General features: G+C 33.5%; 2 protein-coding genes across 13 annotated transcripts; both read left to right on the top strand.

Moving 5' to 3' along the window:
* The first annotated feature begins 678 nt into the window (after positions 1-678).
* Positions 679-2,775, top strand: LOC126702936 (putative disease resistance protein RGA3). Its single transcript, XM_050401805.1, has one exon. It carries the CDS (start codon positions 679-681, stop codon positions 2,773-2,775), a length of 2,097 nt encoding a protein of 698 aa, XP_050257762.1.
* Positions 2,203-11,684, top strand: LOC126702295 (disease resistance protein RGA2-like). Of its 12 annotated transcripts, none has more exons than XR_007647713.1 (8): positions 2,203-3,862; positions 4,604-4,707; positions 5,004-5,041; positions 5,200-5,220; positions 6,371-6,702; positions 7,149-7,400; positions 7,959-8,290; positions 11,352-11,684. XR_007647713.1 is itself a non-coding variant. In XM_050400962.1 (3 exons), exons 1-2 carry the CDS (start codon positions 3,000-3,002, stop codon positions 4,698-4,700), a joined length of 960 nt encoding a protein of 319 aa, XP_050256919.1. In that variant the 5' UTR covers positions 2,203-2,999; the 3' UTR covers positions 4,701-4,716; positions 5,127-5,224. The 12 variants fall into 12 exon arrangements, 4 of the variants coding, with proteins under 4 accessions (XP_050256919.1, XP_050256917.1, XP_050256918.1 ...); XR_007647709.1 differs by having other exon boundaries at positions 7,829-8,290; XR_007647708.1 differs by having other exon boundaries at positions 7,533-8,290.
* Positions 11,685-12,168: the final 484 nt, after the last annotated feature.

The raw sequence follows: 12,168 nt of genomic DNA, 5'->3' as shown, positions 1-12,168 counted from the left end.
CAATCCATTTCGGTGTACTTAAAAATAGGAAAAAAAAAAAGGTTTGGGTTGGGAGTACTATATTGCTATCAATTATTTGAGTAATATTTATTGTAACTATATGATCAATTTTGATTATCATGACAATCTTCTTAAGAGAATAAAAAATTTGAATAATATATTTGAAACTTACAAATTTTAGTTATACAAAAAGAAATTAGGAAAATATAATGCATAATAACAATAGTTAGTAAAATATGGACAACTTAAAAAAATAATATCAATCAAAAACACCATAAATGACAAAATTATATATTTGTAAAAATAGAGAAATATAAATTACTTTTAGAATTTGTTTAATTTTTAGGGAGAACAAATTATCTACAATAAAATTTAGATAATAAGTTATATATTATACCACATTTAAAAACAACTATATATTTCCATGTATCGCGTGTGTTTGCGACTAATTATTATAAAACTCCAAAAGAGAAAAAAAAAACTATTACTTATGGTATAAAAATTAAGAAGGTAAAAATCGTAATACAAGTTTTTATATTTCCAATATATAAATATATCTAGACCCACCTTGTTTATTTTTAATAGAATTGTACTCTTCACTCCATAAACATTTTCAAACTATTGTCTCTTGTGCAGAGTAAGGCAGAATACATAGCTGAAATTTTACTTGGTGTTTTTATGGAGGGACTTCTAGCCAAGTTGAGATCAATTTTTGTAGAGCAACACATTAGTATTGAGTTGGGTTTCAAGGAAGGGCTAACAGACCTTTTTAGCTTGTTAACCAAAATTCAACTTGTGTTAAATGGTGTTGAGAAAAGACAAGCAAGTGATGAGTTTCTGAGGAGTTGGTTAGAAGAGCTTAGACGTGTTGCTTATGACATTGATGATGTGCTAGACGAGTTTGGCTATAACATCCTTCAGCAAAAGGTACTAAACTACTCTTCATCCTCTAATGAAATTATCAATATGGCAAACGAAATTAAGACTATCTGCAAATCATTAAATAGACTTAAAGGTGACATTGCTAGTTATGAATTTCGAGCAGAGTTTGAGAATTCGATTCCTGAGATTAGCTTTAACATGGAGATAGACTCCTTCCTCGATGATTCAAAAGTTAACCAAAATGTTAGAAATAACATTGTTGAAGCAACCTATTGTGATAGAGTGACAGAAATCACAAAGACTTTTACTCAATATGAATTAACAGAATATGAATGTTGGCTCAAATTCAAGAAAAGAGCATCTGCAAATGAAAGACTTTTAGCTCTAGATTTGGAGAAAATTGGAAAGGAGATTGTTAAAAAATGTAAAAGGGTTCCATGGGCTGCAGAATTTTTAGGGAGAATAATGTACTTTATACATGATAAAGGTGAATGGCTATCAATTCAAAATAATAAAAATTGGGATTTACTGGACGATAGAAATAATGGAGTGTTTCACATATTAAAGTTAGGTTATGATCATCTTCGAACACCATCTTTGAAACGATATTTCGCATACTGTGCAATTTTCCCTAAAGATTATAACATGAAAAAGGATGAAGTAATTCAGTATTGGATGGCTGAAGGGTTCCTTGAACCATCAAAAGAAGGTAATACAGTGATGGAAGATATTGGTAACACGTATTTCAATATTTTGTTGGCTACTTCCTTTTTCCAAAATGCTAGAAAGGATGCCTGTGGTGATATCATTAGTTGCAAAATGAATAATTTGGTGCATGATTTTGCCATTTCAATTTCAAAATTTGAAATTCTAATTTTGGAGGGAGATTCTATGGATAATGTTAGTAAAGTACAACCTTTATTTGTTCGATCTGATGGCAAAACAAGACCAAGAACTTCATTTAGTGGAGATAGTTCCATAAAAATGCGCACATTAATTTCAGAAAATCTAAACTTTGATGACATCTTATCAAATTTTAAATGCTTACGTGTTTTAAAATTATCCGGGCATAGTATAATAAGGTTGCCAAATTCAATTGAGCAGTTGATAAATTTGAGGCTTCTTCACATCTTGCACACTGAAATTGAGGAATTTCCAAAATCCATTACCAAACTCTACAATTTGCAAACTTTAAGAATCGAAGATTGCCCTAAACTCATGAAGCTTTCGGAAGACCTATGCAATTTGATTAACTTGAGACATATTAGTATTAATATTGGTCTTTTGATAAAGTCATGGTACAGAGATAGTCTACTAAAAAATATGGGACGGTTGACTTGCCTTCAAACATTGAATTCTTTTAGTGTGGGTCGAGATGAAGGTTATAGGATTAAAGAAATGGGACCCTTAAAGAATCTCAGAGGAGAAATAAACATATACAATTTAGAGACGGTGAAAGATGAGGAAGAAGCCAAAAGTGCAAAATTAAAAGAAAAGGAAATATTCAAGTTGGGATTATTTTGGAGTCGTTTTCATGGACAATTGGATAGGTATGATAAAGATGAAAAGGTGTTGGAAGGCCTCCATCCTCACCCAAATTTGAAAAGCTTAACAATCGCATGGTATGGAGGAAAGAAATTCCCCTCTTGGGTTAATGATTTGTCGCTATTTCACAATCTGATTCATATCATATTGAATTCGTGTGAGGAATGTGAAGAAGTTCCCACTCTCGGGCATTTACCCTGTCTTAGGGTTCTTGAAATAGAAGGCATGGGGAAGGTAAGAAGTATAGGAAGTGAGTTTTACGGTAACAGTGATGGGAGTTATAGAAATGCTACTACATTATTTCCGGCATTGAGAATACTCAAATTGGAGTACATGAGTTTACTCTAGAAGAGTGGAAGGATGCAGGTGAGGTGTTGTCGGTGTTTCCTTGCCTTGAGGAGTTGACCATACGATACTGTGAGAAACTGAGATATTTGCCAGACTCACTGCATACCTGCATTTCCCTTTGGGATTTGGTAGTAGTGCGTTGTACTAACCTGAGGTATTTGCCAAGTGTCCCGTCAGTTATTCGACACTTGGAGATAATAGGGTGTGATATTGATGAACTACCCATGAAGCTACAATTCTGTACATCTCTTCAATATTTGAAGATTGAGAAATGTCTGAATCTGAAATTTATTCCAGAATCACTGCACACCTGCCAGAAGTTTTTAGTACAGGATTCTCCTGAGCTGAGGTATTTGCCAGGTGTCCCGTCAGGTATTCAACACTTGGAGATAATAAGGTGTGGTATTAATGAACTACCCAGTGGGCTACAATCCTGTGCATCTCTTCAGTATTTGGAGATTAGGAAATGTCAAAATCTGAAATCAATTCCAGATTTAGGAGAAGTATTTCATTCTCTTATTAATTTAAAAATTAGCAACTGTCCTGATCTAAGACTGAAGCTTTTGCGAGAAGGCCGCTTAAAGACTTTGGTAATCGGTGGGTTTATTGAAGAGTTGGATGCTTTCCCAAGTCTGCGTTATCCTTTCATTCAATACTCACACGCGTCCCTCAAAAAGCTAATATTGCGTGGGAGGCCTACGCTCAACTCTCTCCCGAACGAAATTCAACTTTTCACTGCCCTTGAAGAGCTGCGGATACAGAACTTTAACGGAATGGAAGCTTTGCCTGATTGGCTAGGCAATCTTTCTTGTCTTCAAAAGCTGTCTCTTGACTATTGCAAAAAGCTGATGTATCTTCCCATTCTACACCTCACCAATTTAAAACATCTGCACATTGATAATTGCCGCAATTTAGAGAAAAGATGGGCAGAAGGGAGCGGCGTTGAGTGGTCCCAGATTGCCCATATTCCAAACATCAAAATCAATGGTAAATACATCCAAGGGAAGAATTCTGAGGACTTTGATAGCTTTTACGACGCTGATGAAGAATTTGACGTCATTGACGACTCTGATAGCTTTTACTACAAGTATATTCCATTCCCTACTGGCCCCCAATTTATTTATGTAATTTTTTATTTTTAGAAGGGCTATTCTTAAATTTCACATCTTAATATTTTTGATTAATTATTAAATATATATATATATATATATATTTTAGATTAATGCTTCTTGAATTAATTAATACTCTGATTACTGGAATGTTGCAAAAAATCTGATCTCAGCCAATGCTCATAAAATTTGTTAGATTAATCCATTCATGATAACATACATGCTCATTCTGTTTCTCAGCATTTCTTTTAACCTTCACTTATTGGTGTCAAATTGATTATGTCCATTGATGAAAGCATACTAATTCTTTTCAATTTCATGAGCTGGAATTCTAATAATACATGGAGCAGTTCTTATTTTTAGGTCTTTGTAAAAGTTGGAAATAGATTTTGTTAATTTGGGCTGCTGGGTCATAATTCCAATGTTTATTTGAGTGAATTTATTGTGGGAAAGTGGAGTTGGGTTGCATAAGAATGAGATTAGACATTGGGTGGGAGTAGGTCTTGCTTATTTTTGTTTTCATCTTTGGGTTGGAAGGTCAATTTTACTGGTCCATGAAGTTATGTGATCCCCAGTTCTACTAGTGGAAGCAAAACTTAAATTTCTTAATAAAGTTTAATACAGCACTGAAGGTGTTGATGGTTCTAATATATTTATATGTCGGTTTTAGCTTCTGAAGGTTTCTAACACCTTTTAATTTTTTTGGCTAAATCATGAAGCTGGCAAGAAGATTCCATCTTGGAAAATAACCAACTCAATGACAACTGGTGCGAAGGTACTTCAGGTTTGGAAAATAACCAACTCGATGACAACTGATGCCAAGGTACTTCAGGTCTGCTTTCACTTTACCATTTCTGATACATGCATATAACTTACTTCTTAATTAATTGGTGCTTTACGAGATCCAATTCAGTTAATATATATTTGTACAGTGACTGGGTTCTGTACCCATTGTGCCTATCTGCATAAAAAAAATTGTTAGTCTATGTAAAGGTGTGCATGTCAACTCCATATATGTGTTCATATGTCACCAAGACAATGTGTAGAGTTAGATTGAGTAGTCAGATCATAGAATTATGGTTTGACACTCTTTGACATGAAAGTCATTCTGTGCATCAGGTATTACTATAGCTTAACCTGAACAAATGTCCTTTGCTTTCACTCTTTTAATTGCTCATGTATATATTAAACTAATTGCTAGGAGCATGGGATGTTAAAAAACTAACAACATGTGTACACTAGGGACAGCATATCTATTGTGTTCAGCCAGAGGAAAAATTAATTTACTTATGGAGTTTTAATCTAGCCGCAAGCTAATGGAAGCTTATAAGATTTGGCAAGTTTTCTCAAATCATCTCTTATGTCTGAATAATTAGAGTACTAATTCAATCTGATAAGTATATCATTCATGCCAAAAAAGTTTAACAATTTTCAGATCTTAATGGTCAAAAGTTTAAAATAATCTCTATTGTTTTGTGTGGTGGGTGAAGATGACACACCATTAGCACCAGCTGCAGTGGTTGAAGTTGCATGCTGCCTTTTCTATGATTTTCATGTCCCTTTACTGGTTGATTTACACCCGGGTATCACCTGCAAGGTTTCTCTGTTAATTATTCAGAATCTATAAGCAAATAATTAAAGATAACAACAAATTATAAAAAATAAAATAAAATAAAAAATTGAGAGAAGAGAGAATGAGAGAGTGAATACAATATTTGCAACACTTTGAAACCTTGAGTAAAAGACTATGAAGCCTTTTCTTAAGTCCATTAAACCCTCATAATATTAGATTCAATTAAGGTTTTCCATCTATTTTGGTGTTTTCTTCCTGTAAGCTTTACATTATTTTCATTCCCAACAGGTGACCATTCTGATTGCTCTAGATCATGCAATTGTTTGGAGGATAGATCCCACTCACTTGCATATATGGTGATGGACCAATATCTATAAACTGATCACGTTCTTGATACATTCTGACAACTTCCATAGTGATTTAGAAAAGGCAAGATGCAATAAATGTTAATATCTCACTGAAGTGCCTGGTTATGCTTAACTTTGCTAGTTTCTTAATTATTTTATATTTATTTTATTTTAACAAATGGGTAAGTTGTGATTCTTGTGAATGAGTTGGATGTTATTGGTTAATGAGGATGCTAACCAAAAACGGATCACATAGATTCAGGTTCTACTTGGTTTAATATTTATTTTTTGAAACTATAGACAATTAATGACCTCTTAAGTCCTGTGATGAAACCTTTGGTGCCATTCATCACAGATGAAACCTTTTGTCAATCTTAGTTAGTCCCCACAAGAGATAAAAGGAGCTTTGGAGATTGAGGACTCTATTTGGATCTTCCATGATTGTTTTGGGCATACTTTTGAAATAGGCAATCAAACTTCAAGTTGACTCCTATTTCTTCATTCCTCTATTCTGTTTTCCCAAGACTCTTTACTTCATGACATAACTGTATTCATGTCATGTGTAGGCAAATGCAATTGAGACAATATGCCTATTGTTTCCAGCTGGTGGAACAATTGATTATAATTGCAAGCTGATGAGCAGAGGAGGAATGTATATACTTATTATTGAGAGAGCAATCTTCAAGGACAGGAAGCTGGGGTTGGGCTGATAATCAGAGTTGCACAGGGACTACTTATAGCTGTGATGAGTAAGAGAATTTTGTGTATGAATCCAACGAAATCGAGGTGATTGTTGCTGACTACTGACAGAGAGTTTTGCAAACTATCAAATATATGAAGGTACATATGATCTGTTTGCATCTGGGAAAATAATCAACTCGATTCAACTGATGGCAAGGTACATATGATCTGTTTTTTCTTTACCATTTGGGATTTGTGTATATAATTTACTTCAAACTGTATTTATATATAGTCAGTGTGTTCTGTAGCCAACGTGCATATCTACATGAACAAAATTTTTAGTCCATGTAAAGTTGTGCATGTGAACTCCAGATGTGTGTTCATATGTCACCAAAACAATGTATAGATTGAGTACAGTTGGATTGATGAATTGTAGTTTTACAATTTTTGATTTGAAAGTCATTCTGTGTGTCTAGTATTGTTATTGCTTAGCTTGAACAGTGTGAAATGTCCTTTGCTTTGACGCTTTTATTTGCTGACATGGATATGAAAAACTAATTGCTAGGACCCTAGGATGTTAAAAAGCTAAGAACACATGGATTCTCATTGTTGAAAGAATTAAAAGATTATTCAATCAGTTAAATATGTTGCCTTGATATGCAGGCATGGGGTACAACATATCTATTGTGTTTAGCTGGAGGAAAAATTTATTCATGGAGCTTTAATACACTGCTAAGAAAACGGAAGAGAAGAATATCCGTCACTGCCCCAAATTAAAGGAAAGATGTGCAAAGGGGAGCGGTGCAGAGTGGGTGGTCTAGGATTTCCTTCCCACATTCCAAATATCATTTTTTGTTGAATTTATCAAAGAAGAAGCAGTTTGAAGATCGTATACATTATTAAGATGGATGACCGGTAAGTTCTCTCACCTCACCCTCCTTTCTTTTCTAATACTCTCCTTAACAACAACATAAGAGTGTTTTTTTTAATTGCTCCCAATTCCTTCATTTCTCCTTTAATCAATAAAAAAGTTGCCATTAAGTGCAGACACTAGGGATAGCATATCTATTGTATTTAGCCAGAGGAAAAATGAATTAACTTATGGACTTTTAATCTAGCCACAAGCTATGGGAAGTTTATGAGAATTGTTAAGTTTCTGTAATCTTCGCTTGTCTTCAAATATATGAAGTACTAATTCAATCCAATAAGTATACCATTTATGCCAATTATCCCCTCTTCCCTTTCACTTTTCCTACAATAGCATCTATTTCATCTTGGTATTCTGATGATATTCTAATACTATTCACGTGTTGATGTCATTGTATCAATGTTGTAAGTGACAGGTAGCACTTGACATTTCTTCTAATGTAAAAAGCCACCAGAATTCCTTATTTATCAGAGGATTTTTTTTCCAATGTCAAGGATACTTCACACACCACCCATTTTGGAGCCTAATCTTCTTTTGGCTGTCAGAGCTGTTTGGCCAGCTTTGACACCTATATGTGCTTAGTTGGAGGCATTAAATTCTGACGATGTTGGAGCCTCTGCATATGTTCTGTGGTAACTTTTCGTCTTTGTAAGAACTGAAGTTCTGGAACAAGAACTGCTACTACCTACCAACAATGCAGGAGGTGCCCTCACTTTCTATGGAAAGCTAAATGGAAGATTCCTGGAGTGGTTGTCAAAGCTGGATGCTTTGTTTCTTACTGTTTGCTAGAGTTCCATTGGTAGAAGATTGGTCATACTCCAAGAATCACAGTGGGGAAATTTAAATTGGTTCCAATGCAATTGACTTAGTGAAATTTGTAAGTTCTCTCATTAACACCTTCTTCTCTTTTGATTTCTCTCTTCCAACAAAATCTATTGTCAATTCTAATTTTTGGTTCTTTTATACTTTCAATGTTGTATACAAGTTTCTAAATTTGTTGTTCATGTACTATTTCCATATTTGGTTATCCATCTGTAAACACGAAATCTCTACACCTTCATTTTCCAATTAGCAATATCACTTCAATTTTATTTCCAACTTGTTTCCAATGTAGTGCAACAAATTTTTCTGGGTAGTGAATGTAGGCCCTAAGATATATATATATATATATACTCTTTTTTTTTCAATCAATTTATTTATTTATTTATTTGTTTTGGTTAGTTCTTATTAAAAAAAAAGAAGGTTAGTTTTACATATAAATTTCTGGTCTACTTTTTTTTTTTGGAGAATCCTGGTCTACTTCTTACTATTGCATTTTCCCTATAAGTTTTGACTTGTCAGTTTTCTAATAATTAATGTGCTTTATTTGTACAAATTTCAAGTCATTTCTATAGTATCACTTTGACCCTTACTGTGTTAATGTCAAGAATTTTTTTGAATTTTTTTTTTCAAACTTTAGACTAATTGATTGCATCAATTATTTATTTTACCCCAATCAGAGTTGTGCATAAACTTAAAATTCCTGTATATTGTACCCCATAAGGAAGCATCTTGAGACTCAATTCAAATTGAACCAGACAATGATTGCATTTTGTTTTTCTGAGATCAATTTATGACCAAGATACAACATAGTACCAGTAATTAGAATACTTGAAGATTGCACTGAAAATATATTGATTTTATTGTCTTGGGTTCTCTCTCTCTCTACTAAAAATTTTTGGTTGTAGGTCATATGAAACTATATCATATACTTGTTTTTAAGTTTTTACCAGAATACATAGTTGACAACACTTCTGACAAAGCATTAGGTGAGGCCAAGGATTTTCTTGTGCATAGGCCATAGTTTCTTCCATTCTCTATATAACTAGCAATATATATTTTCCTTCCTTAATATACAGATTCTTGATAATTCTTCTGCCTTTCAAATCCTATGTTATTTGTTACGGTTTCCTAACATAAGACTTTCATGCAAATGACTTCAACAGCTTTCGGGATTATGAGGTAGAGATCTATATATAGTCTTTTTACTTGTTGGTTGTCATTAAATTCATTTATACACATCTCTATTAGGAAATTTAAAAGTACCATATTCAGTTAAGGTTTTCACGTACTATTGTGTGGTTTTCTTCTTGTAACCTTGACATGATTGTCTTACCCAACAGGTGACCATTCTGGTTGCTCTAGGTCATGCAAATAGTTGTAGGATTGTTCTCAATACCTTAGATATAAGATAATGGGCCTTTTCCCTAGAAACACTAAATGTCTGTTATTTGATAGTTTTAATACTTTTGGTTGAGAATTTGGTTTTGTAATACCTATCAAAAAAGTTACTATTTTTAGTACTAATATAAGTAGTTCAAGCTACCACCGTGCTGATACATTTTGATGACTTCCATAACGATTTAGAAAAGGAAAAATGCATCATATGCTCCAATATTGTTGTTTCTTGATCCTTTTTACACGGCGGATTAGTAAGGAAGTTGCCCCCGAAACTGGATAAATGCATGACTCTGATAGTTTCTTAATTTTTTTGGATATGAACAAATGGGTAAGCTGTGATTCTTGTGAATGAGTTGGATGTCATTGGTTGTTGAGGATGCTTACCAAAAAAAGATCACATAATTTCTACTTTTTTGTGGTTGATCACATAAGTTATACGCACAACATGCGTAAAGCTTTTTGAGTCATTAGACAATTGATGATGAACCATGTCTTGCTATGACCTCTCATAATCTTTGCTGCTGTAAATTGCAGCTTAAACTTTTTGTCAATTGTCATTAGTCCCTTGCAAGAGATAAAAGGAGCCTTTGGAGATTGAGGAGTCTATTCGGATCTTCTCCAGATTGTTTTGAACATTCTTTTTTCCCTACTTATAATTATATTGTTGTCATCTTTACGCACTTGAGACAATTTGTCAAAGTGTGTGCATGTACAGATATATAAATGATAGCAGATATTATCTAGCAAGTAGAAGTTGTGATTAGAGCTTTGAATATTTGTTCACTGTGATGCACTTGAACGTCTTCATCACACTTGAATTTCTCACCAACAACGCATAATTAAAATCTTTCACATGGGAAAAATTCTTTTGTAATATAATGAAAAGTGAAAGAATCATTCTCATTAGTCAATATCGTATTGATGGTGAAAAATAGGCTGTTATAAATGTGGATGGACTAATCTTTTATCTCCTCTTCATCTACTTGAACACACTACGCTAACGTATTTGAAAATCACATAACCTAATAGGGAGAATATTTTCCACAGTAAACTATAAATTTAGGATAAGCTGCAATATCTGCTTATGGTGTGAGTAGCTCATTGCATCACTACATTAAAATATCAGTGATCTTTCATTGTGTCAATTAGAGGTCATGTAGTTTAGCACAAACTGGTCAAAGATTGCTCATTTTCCCGTTATTAAGATAATTATTTGATACATCCTACTCTAAGGTCAAATAATTTAAAACTAGTATGTTCTCTCAAACCTCCTTCTGTCTAGTGTCTGCTGTTTCACTATGAATTCGTCTAACTGCTCATGATTTGTTCTCTGCTGTGCTTTCTCTTTTTTGCCCTATATATATTGCCATATTCTTTGGTTAATGATCTCTGAAGAGTTTTATGTCAAACCTATAATCCATATATGTGTTCATATATCACCAAAACAGTTAGATCAATGAATTGTAGTTTGACACTATTTAATATGAAAGTCATTTCTGTGCATTATATTAGTTATTATACTCCCTATGTGTGTTATTATACTTAGCTTGAATAGTGTGAAATGTCCTTTGCTTTGACACTTTTAGTTGCTGACATGGATTTAACGAACTAGAAGCTTGGGATGTTAAAAAGCTAACAAAACTAACAACACATGGATTCTCATTATTCAAAGAACTAAAAATTTATTAATCAGTTAAATATGTTACCTCAATATGCAGGCACTGGCATATCTGATGTGTTCAGCTGGAGGAAACATTTATTCATGGAGCTTTTAACCCACCCTGAATCCAACCGAAGAGCTAAATATCCTTTCATTGCTCCAAATTAATTGAAAGATGTGTGCAAAAGCATGTGGTGCAGAGTGGTCTAGGATTTCCCACATTCCAAATATCTATTTTAATGAATGTATTAAACAAGAAGCTGTCTGAAGATCATGTACATTATTAAGATGGATGACCAGTAAGTTTCAGACAATTAAAATCTCTGACATGGTAGAAGTTCTTTTGTAATATAAAAGGAAATGGAAAAGAATCCGTCTTCTTTTTGGTCAATCGTATGTCAATGGTGAAAATTAGGCTATTATATATGTGGATGGACTCTACCCTAACATATTTGAGAATGTCTTTGACAGTAAGTGGAATGCCACCTATTGCTCTTACATGATCTGCACATTTGCAAGAAGCCGCAATATCTACTTATGGTGTAATTGGGTCATTGCAATATCTACTTATGGTGTAAGTGGCTCATTGCGTTACTAAATTACAAATACCTATGATCTTTCATTGTCCCAATTAGAGGCCATGTAGTTTAGCACAAAAGGTTCTAAGATTGCCCGTGTTCCTGTGATTAAGAAAAACCTTTGATACATTCGACATTCCTAAAGGGAAAAGAGTGTAATTTGTCCTTAATTTTTTTTTTTTTTTGGCTAAATATGCTCGCTTGGTTTGGGTTTCGTATAAAAGTATCAAATTTCATCCACATAGTGGAATGTTAAAAAATTATTTATCTTTTGAATAGTACACATGATTGTAGGAT

This window comes from Quercus robur, chromosome 10 (assembly GCF_932294415.1).
Source record: "Quercus robur chromosome 10, dhQueRobu3.1, whole genome shotgun sequence".
NCBI classification, from domain to species: Eukaryota; Viridiplantae; Streptophyta; class Magnoliopsida; order Fagales; family Fagaceae; genus Quercus; species Quercus robur.
This window is presented reverse-complemented; position numbering and strand designations above follow the sequence as displayed.

Excerpts from the sequence above, each read along its gene's own strand:
- LOC126702936 (XM_050401805.1), top strand. The coding sequence starts at position 679 with ATGGAGGGACTTCTAGCCAAGTTGAGATCAATTTTTGTAGAGCAACAC.
- LOC126702295 (XM_050400962.1), top strand. The coding sequence starts at position 3,000 with ATGAAGCTACAATTCTGTACATCTCTTCAATATTTGAAGATTGAGAAA. Across the intron at positions 3,863-4,603 it reads TCTGATAGCTTTTACTACAA|CTGGCAAGAAGATTCCATCT; the intron begins GTATATTCCATT and ends TAAATCATGAAG.